Source organism: Vicugna pacos, chromosome 1 (genome assembly GCF_048564905.1).
Source record: "Vicugna pacos chromosome 1, VicPac4, whole genome shotgun sequence".
NCBI classification, from domain to species: Eukaryota; Metazoa; Chordata; class Mammalia; order Artiodactyla; family Camelidae; genus Vicugna; species Vicugna pacos.
The window spans coordinates 76951341-76971105 of record NC_132987.1 but is presented as its reverse complement, the minus strand read 5'-3'; the positions used below and the strand labels follow the sequence as shown (position 1 = coordinate 76971105).

Below are 19765 nucleotides of genomic sequence, written 5' to 3'. Positions count from 1 at the left end.
CTCTTGTACTGAAGGGCCCTGGACATCTTCCTTCCTCCCAAGCATCAACGTGGGGAATGAAGCAGCAAATAAATATATCAAGCGTTCTAAGTGATGACAAAATATTCTAAGTGAAACTGATACAATACTTGTCTTGCTTCTGGCAGCATTGACCTTGTGGGTTCTTGCTGAAGTGAGAAATGTGGAGGAGAAGGAGGAGGAGGAGGGAGAATCTGATAAACAGTTCATTCACTGGCACAGGCTCTGGAGGCATGGACTCCATTTTGTACCACATATTTTCCTACCATACATATAGTCAACCCTCAGTGAACACTAGGATGAATCATTTAAAAATATAAGCACCTCCTGGGATAGTGCCTGTTAATGAGGGTTGTGGCAAAGGCTCACCAGGAGCAGCAGCCTCCGTCTCAAGCAGTGCTACCTCCCGTGCATGAGAACCACCATTTCCCTGGGACTCCAATGAAGCCATCTTCTGTTTGAGGATGAATGGAAGTTTTATGCAAAGCAAGTAGATGTCATAGCTCAAAATGTAACAATTAAACCACTGAGAAGGGAAAAACATTATTTCTTCAGGGTCTTCTCCATTTCTTCAATGCTTAGGTAGCCCCAAACTTCTAATAAATATGAGGCCCTCTAGCAAATTAATTTCCAAATAGGTCAGGAAGAAAGTAATCATGTTCTGCCCTGTAGCATCAGTTGTCCTATATTGCGCAATAAATGGTTTGTGTCAGTTGCCCTGACTCTGAACGTTAGTACTCCAACCTCTTCCACTTCAGATGTTATCAATTCTCTCTTCCTCTCTTTTACATCTGTCACTTTCTTACTATTTCCACTTCTGCTGTCCTGATTCAGGGCTTCTTAACTGCGATAACTCTAGCCTTTCTGCCCATCCAAATCCAGCACACAAACTCACCAGATTAAAACATAAGCATCTCTGACTACCCCATTGTCCTGTGCAGAACACTCTTTGGCTTCCCATTGCCTAAATATAAGTTAGAAATTCATTAAAATCTTTCACAATCTGATCCTCTTTTTTAACTTCTAGATCCTTCCTTCTGTATAGTCTAAGCTCCAACTAGATTTTGAAACGTGCCCATTGCTTTCCTGTTTGTCAGCTTTTGCTCTTGCCCGTCCCTCCACCTGCTCACTGTCTTCCTCTTCTCACCTGCCAAAATCATATCCATTTTTTCAGATCCAGCTGAAATTATGTCCCCTTCCCACCAGGCCCTCCTAGACTCCTGCAGGCAGAGGTGACCTCTGCTCTCCTGAATTCTGTGGGCTTTTGTCTGTGCCTTTGCCACATTTACCCTGACACATATTTTTACATTTATTAGACTTACAAATCTCCTTCTTGACTGCATACTTCCTAAGGGCAAGTGCTATTTATAACAAATGCTTAAGTTTTCCACAGCACTTAATTCAAAGTTATATATGCAGCAATCCAGTATTAAGGTCCAACACGATGGGTGCTTTGACATCAGGGGAAATACAGGAGAGCCTCAAATGACCTAATATTGGGCACCGCCCACCCCCATCTGTGCTGTCATGGTTTGGGTCTTCTAGCTAAGCAGCCCTCTTTATCATGGGAACAGGCACAGCGCCTACTTCTTCTTGAGTAATGGGTTTCACTTCCCTGCCAACCCATGGAATTGTTCAAACAAGCCAATTACACCCTCAGTAGGAATCAATGGTCATCTCACCCTATTATTTACTACAAAGTCTACTTCCCACAGCTCTTGCTTATTCATTCTGCTCCCAAGTGCAACCGCCATGTGGCCTCATGCGGCATACAGTGTCTTCGTCCCCCAAGCCCCCAGGCTGTGAGTATATGTGACTAATGAGCTGCTGTCCATCTCATCTGTCCAATGTCAGGTTCATACCTTCATCTATCCCCATAGCCCTAGGACAGGAATCCCTCCCTCACCACTGGGGTGAGAAGGAAGCAATCAAAACAAGTAGCTGCTAAATAAATGTATTTGTTTAATTAAAAAACTAATACAAGTTTTGATCTTAATATGGAAGCCACCTAAATGTCCATCGACAGATGAATGAATAAAGAAGATGTGCTATATATATATATATATATTCCTTTATATATATATATAAATATAATATATGTAAAGGAATATTACTCAGCCATAAAAAAGAATGAAATAATGCCATTTGTAGCAACATGGATGGACCTAGAGACTATTATACTAAAAGAAGTAAGTCAGAAAGAGAAAAACAAATTACCATATGATATCACTTATACATGGAATCTAAAATATGATACAAATGAATTTATTTACAAAACAGAAAGGGACTCACGGACAGAAAACAAACTTGTGGCTACCAAAGGGGAAAGAGGTGGAGAAGAGATAAATTAGGAGTTTGGGATTAGCAGATACAAACAACTGTATATAAAATAAACAAACAACAAGGTCCTATGGTATAGCATAGGGAACTATATTTAATACTCTGTAATAAACCATCATGGAAAATACGAAGAAAGTATATATATATATATATGTATAACTGAATCGCTTTGTTGTACACCAGAAATTAACACATTGTAAATCAACTATACTTCAATAAAAATTAAAAAATAAAAAAATTTTAAATAATTTTTTAAAAGTTTTGATCTTAAGACAATGTTTCAATTATACCCTAAGTTCCTTGAGTGTCAGGATGATGCCTCTGGTTTGTACTTCTCACAACCCTTAACCTAGTAGGTCCTGAGGAGACTAAAATCTAGGTCTTCAGCAAATTCTGTTAAGTAATTAACTGATAGGTGAACACTAAGACATACAGGTTTGAGTTTTGGGACCTGGGCTGCTTTGCTGTGGGCAATAGTTAGGCAGAAAGTAACAGCTGTGAACAAAAAAACATGGAGTTACATGTTTAAAGGAAATATTCATGTGCATACAAGGGATAACAGGATATTAATGATTCATTTAAAAATAAAAACATAAGAATTAGCATATCCAAAGAACTCTATTTGGGAGGCGACAACACTCACTGCCAAGATGATATCAGGATTTAAATACAAAACAGAAACAGACTCATAGACATAGAATACAAACTTGTGGTTGCCAAGGGGGCAGGGGATGGGAAGGGACAGACTGGAATTTCAAAATTTGTAGATACTGACAGGCATATGCAGAATAGATGAACAAGATTATACTGTATAGCACAGGGAAAGATATACAAGATCTTGTGGTAGCTCATAGTGAGAAAGAATGTGACAATGAATATATGTATGTTTATGTATGACAGAAAAATTGTACTCCTCTGGAATTTGACACAACATTGTAAAATGATTATAACTCAATAAAAAATGTTAAATAAGTAAATGAAAGTAAAGGAGACTAAATGTTAAAAAAATAAATAAAACAAAAATGAATCAATTTTGACATTAGTGGGACAAAGATGAAAAAGACTGATAATATCTAATTTGGGTAAGGGAAGTATACACTGGGACATTCTTACTAGAAGGTGGTTGGAAAGAGCTCCACAATATACTAGATACAAATCTAAATATGTAAACATATTAAATATATGTGTATGTTCTCCCTTTTGGTCCAGAAATTTAATTTCCCTTTGGAGAATTAATATTATCCTATTCTAATATGTGCATAAAGTTACATACAAAGATTTTCATTGTATCATGGTTTACAATGCCAGAATTTTGGAAGGATACTAAATGCCCATTAACAAGAGGTTGGTTAATAAAATCATGTTAATAGAGTGAATATTATGCAGCTGGTAGCCTTAAAATAATGATGTATATAGATGCATGGCTGTGGAAAGAACTCCAAAATTATTATCAAATAAATAAAAGGGTATTAATCAAAAAAAAAAAGGATTTAAAATATTTTAGAACCTCCAGTGTAATATCTGACTCCTTTGGCTATTGGCACATGGAAACTTCCTGTTGTCTGACCATGTAACGCCATATAGAAACAATCACAAGTTTATTCAGGCCAAGTCAGACAAATAAAGCAAAAAATGTGACCAAGCTAGGTAATATAGTTGGACTCAAAAACAGTTAAGATGATCAGTATTGAAGTTACTTTTCTTTCAAAAAAGGTAAAAAATCTAAAAATTTCTCCCAATCCCCATCTTATGAGGGGCTTTTTCCAAAAGGGCTGAATTATTCAAATAAGGAGGTAGCCTCCCAAGGCGACTACACTGAAGGGGCAACAGCTTTCAAATGTATAATCTTGGATGTATTTGTTTAAAAAATAGTAAGAATAATCTCTTTACCAATACCTATATAAAATCATAAATATGTCATCATATGTTAATACTTTAATATGTAAATTATTGATGCTCAAGTTCTAAACAAGCTAGAATACTTCCAGTAATTAGATAAGTGTGAGCTAATCCTATAATAGATTTGTTCACTGCATATATATAGAAGGAGGTCATTGTACACTTAAAGACCAAATCAACAAAGTTGGTGTTGAAATACATTTTTTAGCTTGATATAAACTTTTTTGTAAACATAAAAACATAAGAATATTTTTAAATTTTATTTTTTACTGAAGTGTAATTGATTTTGATTTACAATGTTAGTTTCAGGCGTACAGCAAAGAGATTCTGTTATATATATATACATATACATACACATATACATATATATTTTTTCAGATTTTTTAAATTATAGCTTATTATGAGAAATTGAATATAGTTCCCTGTGTTATACAGTAGGACCTTCTTGTGTATCTGTTTTATATACAGTAATAAAACAAAATTTTTATGTCTGAAAATCTCTCTTTTCCTTATATATACACACAGATCCATTCTATGAGACATTTTATATGTACTGATGTATTTTAGTTCTTTTGAATTTTGAAAACTTCCCATGATGCATTCTGTTTCGAGGAGTAAGTTTGATCATTAATATTTACTACAAATTTTCTTCACATAGCCTGAGCAAACACAATGATCTTTTCAACATATAGAATCATTTCAAGAAAGGTTTTGGTGTTCTGCATTTGCCTGACCTCAACATCTTTGAAATCACTCACAGAAAACCAAAACCTTGTCTTTTCCTTCTACCATCTGGTCATTTTTTTTCTCATTTTATCATATCAATAGACAGTACAACAGGAAATTACATTTATGTTGCTAGTGTCTTATTTAGAATAACTTTGATTATCATAAATAAGACTTCACATCAACTACAAATCAATAACATTCACAGATTTCTCAGGATCTGAATAATGTCTGCATCTCACTTACCTGCCTGAAAACAATATCTTGCCATTATTAGAGTAAGTAGCCATTGCAGCTGACAATTGCCCAAAGTTAAATCTGTCCCTGTAAGGAGCTCCAGTTCTTTTGTTTCATTTCTAATTAGAAAACTGTAGCTTTAACAATGTCATCCAACATTTACCAGATCATGGTTGGGTCATTATTATCATTATTTTTAATCAGCTCACAAGTTGGTTCATTATCATCATTTTTTTAATCAGTCTGTCCTCCCCACAGGAAGTTCACAGGTTATAAGACAAAGAAAATCAATGTGATGTCCATTCCCATTAGGAATTATGGCTACTTTCAAGGAAGATGTAGTTTCATCTAAAGTCGAACAAATAAAATTGATGGGACAGTGACTGATAAAATCTGGGCCCCACAAAGGACAGTGAGAGGCCAGTCACCCTAGCCCCTTCCTGACAAGGCGGCTGAGAATCAAATGTGACAGCAAAGCGTGGCTGCCCAGACCTGTGTCCAGAATTCACTGCAATCCACAGTTATAGCAAGACACGAGGGGCATGGAGCTGCTCCCTTGAACAAAGCCACAGAGAAAACCATACTGATTTCTCCCAGCAAGTCCGGTTAATCTTTCCCAGAGCACATGAAAGGATTTCAGCGTGCAGGAACATCATTGAATTCAGAAACCATACACTGCAGCTAATTTACTAATAAGCCATGGAGTACTGTCATAAATTACTTAAACTAACTGGTACTTGTCCAATTAAATGAACAAACTACATCCTGCAAGGTAGTGGCCTGAGGATTTAGGGCATTTGTTTGTTTGCATGCTAATTTGCCAGATTTCGTTAGGCTGCTCTGGGTCTACTCATTCACCTTATGTTAATGAGCCAGGCCCTACAGTGTTTATATTTTCAGCTCTGTGTTTTCTCAGTCAAGAGCATGACCATTTTTAATCTCGACAAGCTTCCTCACGCATTAGCAGCGGAGGCCGTGCGTAAGCAGCACACGCGCAGCGACAGCGTGAGTTAGAGATGACGGAGGAGGGTAACTGACGTGAGAGCTTAGTTAGGATGCTACGCATGCCGCGCAGAAAAACCATTCAGCGAAAATGCGCACCGCTCTCCTGCCCTGTTTCCCACCGCCTTGACAGAGCCTGGGTCTTGACAGGGATCAACATGGCAGGCGGGGACAATTCCCCTTCAACAAAAACGGATGAGGAGAGGAGCACACGTTACCTTCTCAATGAGATCTATGCAGGCTTGCAAATCCAGGCCAAAGTCAATGGCCACCCAGTCAATGCCTTCTTTCCTATATTCTTCTTGCTCCAATACCAACATGCGCTGATTAAAGAACTGTTGTAATTTTTCATTGGTAAAATTAATACAAAGTTGTTCAAGGCTGTTATACTTCAAAGTTGTGATTAGGTAGGAAGAAGAGATAAAAATAAAATTGAGAAAATGGTAACTATTTGAGGTGACAGATATGTTAATTACCTTGATTGTGGTATTTCACAATGCATATGTGTATCAAATCATCAAGCTGTGCAATTTAAATATACACATTTTTAAATTATCAAATATACCTCAGTAGAAAAATAAAATTGAGATCCACTTGGAAAAACATAAAGAGAAAACCATAGCCACTGTCAAAAATTGGCAAATAGACCCACTAAGTAAAAACCACTCAATTAAATTCTTACCTTTCTCATATAAACCTGCAAATGAAGGATTATGACAGTAAAGTAATACCATGATATTAAAATTCAAAATCATAAAAGATGTCTTGATCTCTATTTACCTTTATTTAAGGCTGAATTAATTTCTTAATACAATTAATTATAATAATCATTGTTATTTGTTAGTATTAATAATAGGTTTTTTCTAACCAAAGTAGATCTTAAGATTTGCACAGAATGAATTTCATGCTTTGACTACATTTTCTGACATTCAATTCACAAATTCTTATCCCCTTGTAACTAGATATACTTACATCAAGCATCTCAAAGCCAGTGATGTCAAGAATTCCAACGAAGAACTGCCTTGACAGCTTGGCATCCAGGGCCCTGTTGATACGTGCCACCAGCCACTTAAACATCCTCTCATAGATTGACTTAGACAAGGCACCAACAGCATAGGTCACCTGGAAATCACATTGAAAGCACCCCTTCATCTGACAGCAGTGTTCATTTTGATCCTGGGCGTTCTCTATCAGCAACCACCTTCTAGTAAAACCAGGATATATTTATCCCTTTCTGTGGTTCTAGCTGAATGCTGAATACAATGAAAAGACAGAAAAAAGCAGCAGGAAGGGAGGAGAGTGAGAAAAGAAGGAGAGAGGAGGAGAGGGGAACAGAGGTAGGGGAAGAGAGGTGAGCTGGCCTGGTGCCTCCCTACCCAATGATCTTGTGAGAGAACTCATGTTCCTATTACTAAGGGACCAAGCATCCTACGGTAGGGTGGCAACATGTTCTAAAGCCTTGCTGTTCAAAGTGTGGTCCTAAGACCTGCAGCATCAGCATCTCCTGAGAGCCTGTTAAAGATGCCATCATTCAGCATCTTGTCCCTAACACAAACCCCTGTGATTCCTGCTCATCATAAAGTTTGAAAAATACTGGGAGAGTAGGTTAGGAACCTGGGGTTCCTAGTCCGTCCTACGGCTGCTGTTTCTAATAAATTGTATAAGCCTTGGCAAGTGACCTAACCTCTCTGGGCTGCAGTCTCTTCACTTGAATTATGCGCTTGAAGGTTTTTTCCAGCCTCAGCTTCCCCTCTCATGATAACATTAGTTCCCAGGGCAGCTCTCAACTCCATGGAGGGAGAATGGCAATTTAGTGCATCGTTCTAACTCAGATTCTCCTACTGTAAAACTCGGGCTGCATTTCCCCTCCCTGGAGGTGTGTGGCAAAGGCTCTCTCTGTAACCTCCTGGGGAGAGCTGTACAAATGCAGATCCTGCCGCCATGATGCAAAGGCACTGCCTACATAGTAACAGGTTTCGAAGACTCCAAGCAGGAGTGAATTTCAGCTGGACAATCTCCAAGCCTGGAAGCAGAATGTGCTCCAACGGCTCAACAGTTAAAATAGGCCTATCGCATCCACCCTTTAGCTGCCCAGGAGAGCACACACAGCAGGAGCCAGTTGGTGTCTGGTGGTGATTTAGTTATGAGTCACCTACTCCCTGATCAGTTATCTTGAGTCGTTTCCACAGCAATCCATAAGCTGGCTGGCATCACAGTTTTTTATTATCGGCGTCAAGAGCACACCCACGTGAATAAAGCACCAAGAATGATTTTTATCCTCCGGAGCACCAAGGAAATCACTCTCTGTCCACAGCAGTCACTTTGAAAGTTTAAAAAGAACATGAGTAACTTGCTCACCCCTTTTTAATTCCCCAAATACTCAAGAGGTGTCAGTGGGAGAGGACCCCTTTGGCCAGGGATGGGGAGTAGCTAAGAAACGGGAAGAAAGCCTGAAACTGTAGCAGAGGAAGAAATGGATGGTATGATGTCTGCTAAATTAATAAAAGCGATAATCCAATATACTGCTCACCACTTAATCATTTTCTTTATTTTCTGTCCAGTGAAGGAGGAATGAGGCAGAACATTTGACACATCCACTTTTCAGGGACTACATGGACCCATGTCTGAGCTCTTCTTAAAATAACCTCACAGAAGGCTGATTACTGGGGGCCAACAGTATATAACAGGAAAAACAAAACCAAAAAGAAATGGAGTCAAATAACCATATTTTTAAGCACTTTGATCCCTGCCTTTTACATGTGTGAAATAACAATATTAAAATATGTGTGTGTCATGGTTGTTGGGAGCGATTTAATGAGACAGAGGATGTAAATATCCACAGCAGAATATTTGGCACTTAGAATCCAGTAACTGTTAGTTCCCCTCTTCCCATCCCCTGTCCACTTTTATCACTTCCTCATCCTCGCTCCAGTATTTACTATCCGTGTTACCTTGAGTAGTTAATCTTTCTAAGGTTCACTGTCTTTAACTATAAAATGGAAATATAGATAAGATCAACTTTGCAGGCTTGTGTCAGATAGAACGAGATATCCATACAAAGTACAGAGCAGACACAGCATCCCTAGTGAGAATTCAGTGGCTACTGATTATAATTATTGCTTTTACCATTATTGAGCTTTTTAAAGTAAAATAACTTACTTCTAATAGGCATGGCTAGAACTCTCATGGAATCATAAAATACTAGACATGAAGAAACTTAGTGCCTGATAATCATGTCTAGGGGCTTTCAGCTCCGGATGGTACCTCCCCCAAGGGAGGAGGGCATTTGGAAAAAGGGTAGGCATTTTCCCATCGTCGTAGTGACTGAGATCAATGCAGGCATTTAGCACCTGGGAGCAGGAAAGCAAAACCTCCTACAATGCGTGGGACACTTTCATATCCAAAGGATTATCCCTTTTAGAAGCCAATCACCCCTCCACTGAGACATACAGAAGATTTCAGCCTCTTCACTGGGGTACTCAGAGAGATGGAGCATTTGACCAAGGTCCCAGAGTTAGTTAGCATTGGAGCTACAACGAATTGTGTACAGAGTGTTAACACCACAAGAGTTTTTGTCATCTTTTGCTTGTCACCAACAGAGTATATACATTTCTATTCTTAGCAGTGACAATTGTCTCAGTAAAGGCAGTAAAATTCCTAAGAAAAGAAAGGCCTTACAGTGTGCTTTCTTACTGTCTTACTGAAGTCACGAGCAAGGGGCTGGTGGGGAGCGGGGAGAGGGTGGAGAGGATGGAGGACGAGGGTGTTTCTTCCTTTATTGTTGAATAATAATGTATTAGCTTGCTTCACTGGTTCCATTATAGTAAAGGCTGGTGTGGTAACTCAGTCCCTGAGAGCACAATATTAAAGAGACGAAGGTTTGATTTCAGTCCTCCTATGGGCTCATTAGTTTTACACAGAGCAAGTCTTTGTTCTATAATCATAGCATATCATGCATGGATGTGGTGGTGAATGTCTTAAAAGGCAGGAAACTGCCAAACATCTCTAACCTCACTACCAAGAAATAGCCCAACTACTTGTCCTGCTGAGCATCACTCAATATTTAGTTTAACATGTATGGAGAGTCTACTGCTTGCAGGGCAGTGTACTAGATGCTGGGGTATGAGATGAATTAGACACAATCCATGACCTCAAGAAGCTCAGGTTACCCTGGAGGATAAACATGTAAACAAATTGTTCCAGTATAATTGGTATTATGGTAGAGGTTGAATTACTGATTTATAGAGTAAGGTCAACTAGGAAATTTATTACGATTTTAGTTGTTGAGATGCTTTAAACAACACAGTCACACCAGATGCCTTAAAATATCAAAATAGAGTTCACTGTAGTCAGAATAATTGTCTTCTATCACAAATTTATACATTTGTCTCTCTTTTGCAGATTTAAGGTGTATATATAGAGTAAGACAATGTGAGTGTCACCTGAACACTAGCTCTGTGTTCTTTGGAATGTTACTTATGTTCCCCAATCCTCAGTTTTCTCACCTGGAAAAAGCCTAAGTTAAGTATACTTGCCCTATTAGCCTTATAAGGACGGGAGGAGATAATACCTGTGAATACTTTACATATATGTGTGATCAAACACTACCTTTCTCCAGAAAGAATACATTTCTCAACCCCCCTATAGCGAGGAAGATAATATGACTAAGTCTCACCAATAGAATATTAGCAAGAGTAGTATCAGTTCTAGCCCCAACCAGTTAAGGTGGGTGTACATTCTTCACAAATTATATTTTTCCCTGCATAGCAACATTGGAGACCATGTGTTCCAGATGGCCTAAGTGCAAAATTAAAGAAGGCAGTCCCATCTGTATTGGACTTGGAATGAGTAAGAAATAAATCCCTATTTTATTGTCACTGAGATTTTAGTGTGTATGTGTCACTGAAGCATGGCCTATCTCATACTGACTAACATACTACAGATATAAATTATTATTTTGAAATGCACTAGCATACTTAAGTGGTCTCATTACCTGGCAACCCTGGGAATATTTACTGCAAAGCCTCAGGATTAGCAATCCTCAGAGCACTCGTTATTCTATCATTAAAACATTCTCCTGGCTACTGAACAAAACCTATATGACCGTCCATCTCTCATTTCTGTTCTCATTTTCCCCCTCCATTCAAATGTTAGCATCACCATATATTCTGAAACCTCTTCTTAAGGAATGTGTCGGATAGCCTAAAAAAGTCAATATTCCAAATAGGTAATAGATGTCAATTGACCAATTTTCTTCATGTCAGGAACCAATACTTTAGAAGATTCTTACCTGAACAACAAAGAGGTTAATTACTACAAGTAAAGGACTTGCCTGAATCTGCTATGAAACCTGTTACCCTAAGGGAAAACTATCAAAATGGTGTATTTCACACTGGAAAGACTCTTGACACAAGAACATTTACTGTAGTATGTGTCACAGATGAAAACATTCTGAATAGTCATCACAGTAACTCTTTAGCACTTTTTCATAGAAGCTCTGATTGCAGACATCATCAGAAGTTCAAAAATACAAAAATACAATGTGTACAATTATTACAAAATTATAGAATCGTAATTCTCTGGAGATATCTTACCTGTTCTACATTTTGACTTCTAGTAACGTATTCATTACCAACTCTGATTCTCGGATGGATCAAGCCCTTCACCAACTCAGAGGAGTTAACGCCCATGAGGAAAGCAGCTTTGTCAGCATCTGGTCAGAAGAAAAGAAGAAGGGAAGGAGGGAGGGAGAGAGAAAAAGGGAAGAAAAGGAGGAGAGGGGAACAGAGGAAGGAAAACACTTTTAAAATTCATTCCACCATAGCCAAATAGACTACGCAGAAGATGAAAGGATGGTGTGTTTAGTTGTAGCAAAGTAGGTTGTAGTTTTGAAATAAATGCATGAATCCTAAATGTTTAAAAGACTATTTCTTGGAAATCCAAATCAAAACCACAATGAAATGCTACTTCACACCCATAAGAATGACTATAATCTGAATGACAGACAATAATGGGTGTTGGTGAAGATGTGGAGAAATTAGAACCTTCAGACACTGCTAGACTGTAAATGGTAGTCACTATGGAAAACCATTTGGCAGCTACTCCAAAGTTAAACAGTGTTACTCTAGGACCCAGAAATTCCACTCCTAGGTATATACCCAAGTGAAATAAAAACATATGTTCACACACACACACACATAAATTGTCCACAAATGTTCCTGGTGGCATAATTTATAATGGTCAAAAAATAAAAAACACACAAATGTCTATCAACTGATGAATGAATAAACACAATGTGGTATATTAATACAATGGAACTTTTTTTAGGCATAAAAAGGAATGAAGTATTGATGCATGCTACAACACGGATAAGGTTTGAGAGCATTCGAGTAAGTAAAAGAAGCCAGACACAAAGGCCATATATTGTATGATGTTATTTGTATGAGCTGTCCACAAGGGGCAAATCCACAGAGACAGAAAGTAGATTTGTAGATGCCGGGGGCTAGGAGAGAAGGGAATGGGGAGTAACTACGATTGGGTACAGGATTTCTTTTTAGAGAAATGAAATTTCTGGAATTTGATAGTGGCGATGGTCACACAACCTTATGAATATGCTCAAACTCACTGAACTGTATATTTTAAAAAGGTAAATTTTACAATATGTAAATTATAGCCCAAGTTTTAAAAATAATCTATTTCTTGATATTGGCCCTCTTCGGAAAAGAGCTGTTTATCTGAAGGACATGAAAAATCTCATTTTTTATTATTTGCCTATTTCCCCCTTCTACATAAATATGTGTAGATCCTTTCAATGAAAAATGAAACAGAAACTTGACCGTGTAATTCGATAATTCAAGACAACCACCAATTAACAGAAGCCAGAACACTTGTCCAGTATCTGTCAAAAACCTTCCCTTTTCCTCTGCAGTCTCTGCTCCATAGTGCCCTCTGCTGCCTAACAAGAGTACTTACAACCCACACAATTGTACATTCATAACACAGTACTTCTATTTCCTAAGGAAAGAAAGGAAGAATAGTGAGTGTTATCAGAAGGAAAGGTAAATAGGCACGTATCACATCAGGTGTTAAAAAATGACAATGACACAAAAGAATGCCACAGGCAAAAAGTTAGAAGCACATTTCAAATCGCAGATTTTTTCAGTTATCAGACAAAAGGAATATTTTGCTCAACTAAAACCTCTCTGCTGTCTTCCATTTTAAATGAATCCAGAGATATGCTAGTATATCTGATGTAGTCACTCTGTAAAACAATGTCTCAGAAGAGAAGGAAATGCAATCTTTCCTTACTTCACTAAGAAGTACAAAATTTCCTGAGCAATAACCACAAACAGAGAATAAAGTAAAAACAACACACAATTAGAGAGCTATATGTCATTTATATTAATAATATCCATTTCCTTTTTGTGGCCTTTAAAATTTTTATAAAGGCTTAAAAAGCTTGAAGTGCTTGATTAACTTGTTAACTAAAATCAATATGTATTGTACACACACTCCTACAAGCGGTGCACCTACTCCATGTCAGCGGTAATGCCGAGGTACTCAGTTGCTATGAAACCTTTCAAAATGCAAAGCCTGTTTAGGAACATAAATGGAAAAATCAAAAGTGGAGCAGACATGCCTGTCTTATGCTGAGTTATCCCCACTAAGAGTGCCATGTTAGGAGACAAAATCCTGATTATTTTAAGTTGAGAAGCCAAGTGGGTCAGGATCACAGACTTTTTGAACTAGAAGAGACTTTAAAGAGCATCTAACCCCAAATGAAAATATTCCAAAGAAAGGGAGAAATGTAACATGCCTGAAGAACCTGAGTGAAGATGGACAGTAACCAATAATGTGAAAAGAAACAATTCCACAGTATCTGTCTAGGGAAAAAAGATGAGAGTTCAGTTTTTTATGCTTTGGAAGCATTCAGCTGGACAATGCAGGTAATAATAGTTTCAATTTCATACAACCTTGTTCCAGGGTTGATGACAGTCCTTTGAGTCTATTTTTATCCATGAACAAAGGAAACCCAAATTCTCTGTACAGTATCCCACCTTAAGCTCTAACAGAAATAGCATCCAACATTGCAAAATTATTTCTCACTCACTCCTGAGATAGTCAAGGGTCTGCAGACAAAGGAAGAGTGTGCCTTGGATTTTACCCCGCAGGTGTACAACATATATAACATGTTTTCCTTTTTTTAAAAATTTTTTTACAGAAAACACTAGTAGTCATAATGTTCCAAAAAAAAATAAATTACTTCATTTGCACTAAAAGCCAACAGCCGAGACCAAAATAGCTTAAAACTATAAACAAACGTCCTTCCGACATTCAGGAAATGCTATCGTGAATACAGCATTATCTATAAACATATTTTCGTCACATGACCTGATGTGCTCCCAAAGAGGCTTTATTACATTCCCACCGATAAACATCATTCCCTAGGACATCCATGGACTTTTGCTTGGTTGTATAATCTTACCTGAGAGAGGTTTAGCTAGAGGGGTTCTCACAGGTTAGTGCGGATCAGAACAGCCTGGAGAGCTTATAAAGGAAGAAAGGGCTAGCTCACTGCAGCATATTAAGGTCTGGACCTATTTCTAGCATGTTCACCAGGTGCTTAGGATACATATGAAGGTCTGAGAACAGTCCTTCATAGAGGGACCTTGGCTGCACACTGGGGTCACCTGGCAAGTTGTAAAAACAAACACTGATGTTTGCATCCACTGTCAGAGGTTGATTAGCTTTGGTCTGGGTGAGGCCTGAGCCTCAGAAATCTGAAACTCCCCAAGTGATTTGGATGTGCAGCAAGCTTGAGAACTACTCCCTAGAGAGTGATCTCCAGGTTTGGTAAGTTCATTTAGAAGAAGATGGAAAGAATCAAGTTTGACTTCACCTCAAACCAGGTGGGAGATAGAGAAAAACAAAGTCTGGTCTAGTGCCCCATCTGTAAATAACGAGATATAAAGAAGGGAAGAGATAGTTTTGTCAAATCACAGTCTGGCTAATGTGAAAAAGGAGTTTTAAAAAATGACCTTCAAATAGTCTTTGATGGAGGGTTATAATATGGTTTCTGAGCTGTTCATGTTTCCTTAATCTATTGAACAGATTTTCTGAGCACTTGCTATATGCAAAGCCTGGTACTAGATGCTGTAGTAAGAAGACAGATAAACAAGACAAAAATCCTTGACATCAAGTTTATAATCCGTGAAAGTATCTAAAACATGGGGGAAAAAAAAGGCAAGCCAATGAGACAACTGCCTAGAAGAGACAAATGGAGTATCATGAAAGTTTGAAAGAGAGAGAGATCCCTTCTGGATTGCATGACCAGGGAAGATTTCAAGAAAAAAATAGCATTTGATCTGGGCCTTGAAGGATGAGAAGGGCTTTGATAGATAAATAGGGGAGAACATGCATTTCTGAAACACAGAACAGCATGACTTAAAGGCCCAGAGGTGAGCGAGTCTCTGCAGCGATGGTCAAAGATTCAGATCGGACCATGAAGTCAGGGAGTGAGAGAAATAGAAGAGGGGGAGATTTATGTTTGCAGGAGACATCTGATGCTTCTGTTAGGTATTAGTTAAATAATGGAAAAACATTAAAGGGGCTTTTAGCAGAGAAATGACTTAACTAGAGTCTGGCTTCAGGACAGTTAATTTTGTGGAAGTTTGCAAAACAGACCAGAGTGAGAAGATTACAGAGAAAGTGAACCCACAGTGGGATGCCAGAGTACAAGGCATTGAAAGTCGAAACTAGTGATAGGAAAGGGAAAAAGAGAGACTGAGAAACATGACTAAGAGGTTTCCAGCCTGAGGAGCAGAGAGAAGAGCAGTATCGTGAATATGAATAGAATGTTCATATTCACAGGGGGAGAAGATGATGTGCTGAGTTTCAGCCATGCGGAGTTTAGGACACCAGAGAACATGCAGTAGCAAGTCAGATATGTGGGGTTGGAATTTAAGAAAGAGGTAAATGCAAGGATGCCCCCTTAAGTTTGAGGCCCATCCCCTTTCCACCCACTTCTTCATCTGTCCTGCTCCTTCATCTGTCCAATCCCTTCCCAAATGACCAACTGTGAGAAAATTCCCAAAGTTTAATATATTAAGAGCCCTTAGAAATCAATAAGAAAAATCCAGTGCCTCAATTTTTAAAATGAGCTGATAGAAACAAAAATTCAAAAAAGAAACAATGCAAATAGGTAATAACCTACCAAAAAGTTAACTTTATTAATACTTAAGTACAAAACAAAACCTGGCTAATTGGCAAGAGAAAAATAATTAACTTCTAACATTGGTGACCAAAGTGAGAAAGTCACTCAACTACAAAAAGACACAACAAATATATCCTATGGCATCAACAGTTCTTGATTGTTTTGAATAAGTAGGATCATTCAACAAATAATTATTTGCTACTATAGTAAATGCTACTATAATACAACGTTAGGCACTGTATTAAAATCTAGAAATACAGAAATGCACACCGAACTAGGTTCTTGCTCTTATGGAGTTTATATATGATGGAGATTGGTGGGGGTAGGACAGACAAAAATAAATATATGAATGACACAAAGAAAAATATGCAGAGTAAGGACAAAATGACAGGGAAGTATTGGGGGCAATTAAGGAAGGGTTTAGGGGTAAAGCAACATCCAAGAAGACGCCTTAATGAAGTGAGGGAGTAAGCCATGAGGATCCCTAGGAAAAGAGCTGCAGATAGAAGGAAGAGTTAGTGAAAAAGTTCTGCAACAGGAGTGCTCACATGCCCCCAAAAAACAAGAGACCAGTGGGCTGAGGGAGTAGAGTGGGAGAAGGGGGAAATGGTAGGTGGGGGCTCTGCACCTGATTTCAACAGCAGTGGTAGCTGCAGAGGAGGGGAGTGAGGAGAAGTACGCCCCAGGCAATCCTGTGACACCAGCTGAACGCTCTACAATTCAACTGAATTCTTACACTAACTACCTGGAGATGGCGTCAGATTCCACAGGTTAGGAGTTCAGTCCCACAAGACTGCTCCCCCAACTTCAGGTGCTAATTGAAAGTCCAAGTTGTCACTTGGGCTCCTGAACAACCAGCTATATAGGTCAAAGATCCCAATGACCCCATCCTTGGGTTCAATCAATTTGCTAGAAGCTCACAGAACTCAGAGAAACATTTTACTTACTGGATCAACGGTTTGTTATAAAGGCTATCACTCAGGAGCAGCCAGATGGAAGAGGTACATTGAACAAAGTATGGAGAAGGGGAACAGAGCTTCCATGCCCTCTCCAAGGATGCCAGTCTCCCCAGATCTCCATGTGTTCACCCACCTGGAAGCGCTCTCTTTCCCTTTGGGTTTTTATGAGGTTTCATTACATAGACATGTTTGATTAAATCATTGGCCACCAGTGATTGAACTCAATCTCCAGCCTCTCTCCTCTGCCCTGTTGAGGGTGGGACTGAAAGCTCCAACTCTCTAATCACATCGTTAGTTCTTGTGGTGACCAGTCCCATCCTTAGCTACAATGCAAAAGTCACCATGTTAATATAAAAGGCACCTTTATTGCTTTCATCTCTTAGGACATTCCAAAGCTTTTAAGAGCTCTGTGCCAGAAACTGGGACAAAGACCAAATATAAATTTCGTATTATAAATCACAATATCACAGTAGGAGATGGGATTAGAGAGAGATTTAGAGAGACATCAGGGAAGACAAGGAGTCTGTGATGACAATTTGGGGCTTATTTTGAGTAAGATGGGAGCCATTGGTGAGCCTAGGACAGAGGAAGGGACAAGGACTGGCTGACACTGAAAGGTCACTGCTGGCTGTCATGTGTAGAACTATGGTAACGGGACAAGGGTAGAGACAGGGAGAAACCAGTAAGGGGGCTGCTGCCGTCATCCAGTAAGAAATGATGGCTCAGGCTGGGTGGTAGCAGTGAACATAGTCATTGTGGTAGCTGTGAGTTTTATATATATATTTAAAGGTAGGGGCAAGAAGAAGAAAGTAGAGACAAAAAGAAAAAGTTCAGGATGACTCGTAGATGTGAGTCAGGGCACCTGGGAGAATCTAGTTGACATTTATTAAGAAGACTGAGAAATGAAGAGTTAGCAGCAGAGGCAGAGAAAGATGAAGAGTTCGGTTCCATACAGGCTGAGTTTGAGATGATCAGTGAAGACAGGAGCAGAGAAAAGTTTCAAGGGCTGAGCCTGCAGCCCTAAAGCAGTTAGAAGAAGAGAAGGCGAGGGTGCTGCAGCTAAGAACTCAAGGAGGAACCACCAGGCAGACTGGATGAGGTAACTCGCTTCATTTACTTATCTGTGTTTTCTGATTAATAAGTATGCCTTGCTTTCATAATAAAAGTCATTCAAAAAACTGATGAAAGATATTTTCCCATATTGTACTATGGGGAAGTCGTTCTGGCTTGTTACCTGAGTTAACCTGAATTTTGTGCTAAACTAAAACAGCCTGTTTGTGGCCTATCAAACATACATTGTACATCTGCTTTAATTATTAAAGAAAAGGGTGCATTGAACAGAAGTAAAGAATGCCCATGTTAAAAATAAAGATTAAATGCCTCCCTTCCCTGGACGCTAATGCTGGTACTCCTTTGATGATAAGCCTCCTTTCCCAGGTGCCACATTCATACTGATTGTCTGTGTACATGCCTATCTGTTTTTGTTTGAAACCTAGAAGGAATCTACCCAACTCATTTGATGTCCTTTGTTCTGACAAGACATAAAACTATGCCGAAACCATGCTTCTCCAGAGCAATTTCTTCAGAGTTACCCAAAAGGCTGTCTTCCAAGTTATAGTCCTCAGTTTGGCTCAAATAAAACTCTTTTCTATTCCTATTATAGACTGTTTATTGATTATTTTTATCGACAAAATCATGCTTCAAAAGGTGGGAAAAGAAAAAGAAAAAACAATGACAAAAATAAAGCAACAAGATGCCATGAAAGCATATATTAATGTTAATATATAAGATGTTTACACTATCTTCAAAGCACACTCTCTCACTTTATTCTTGTCTGAGCTCAAGTGTCTTCTTCTCTAAGGGGACCTTCGGACCACCCTATCAACAACAACCCCCTCACTCCTATGATTCCTATTTTTTCATTATGACTACATGCATATTTGTCTGCTTATGTATATATTGTCTGTCTCCACACTTGACGGTCAAGACAGGGTTGGTATCTTGTTCACAGGTATATCTCTAGCACCAAGAACAGTCTCCAGCACAGATTGATCTCAGAAATTATTTGTTAAACAATAAAAACCAACCAATCCAATTCAAAAATGGGCAAAGCATGTGAACAGATATTTCCCAAAGAAGATACACAAATAGTCAATAAGCACATGAAGGATACTCAACATCACTAATCATTAGGGAAATGCAAATCAAAACCACAATGAGATATCACCTTACACCCATCAGAAGGGCTCTTACCAGAAAAACCCCAGAAAGCAATAAATGCTGGCAAAGATATAGAATAATTAGAACCCTTGTGCATTGCTGGTGGGAATGTAAAATGGTGCAGTCACCACAGAAAACTGTATGGTGGTTC

At 38.6% G+C, this 19765-nt stretch overlaps 1 protein-coding gene across 1 annotated transcript in view; it reads right to left on the bottom strand.

The window, feature by feature from the left end:
* The window catches only part of MYH15 (myosin heavy chain 15), a 133081-nt gene that overhangs the window by 87169 nt on the left and 26147 nt on the right, over positions 1-19765 (bottom strand). The window contains exons 12-14 of the mRNA XM_072970807.1: positions 11817-11935; positions 7195-7344; positions 6441-6611 (exon numbers count right to left, since the gene is read on the bottom strand). Coding sequence (XP_072826908.1) covers positions 6441-6611; positions 7195-7344; positions 11817-11935 — 440 coding nt within the window. The remainder of the gene's footprint in view (positions 1-6440; positions 6612-7194; positions 7345-11816; positions 11936-19765) is intronic.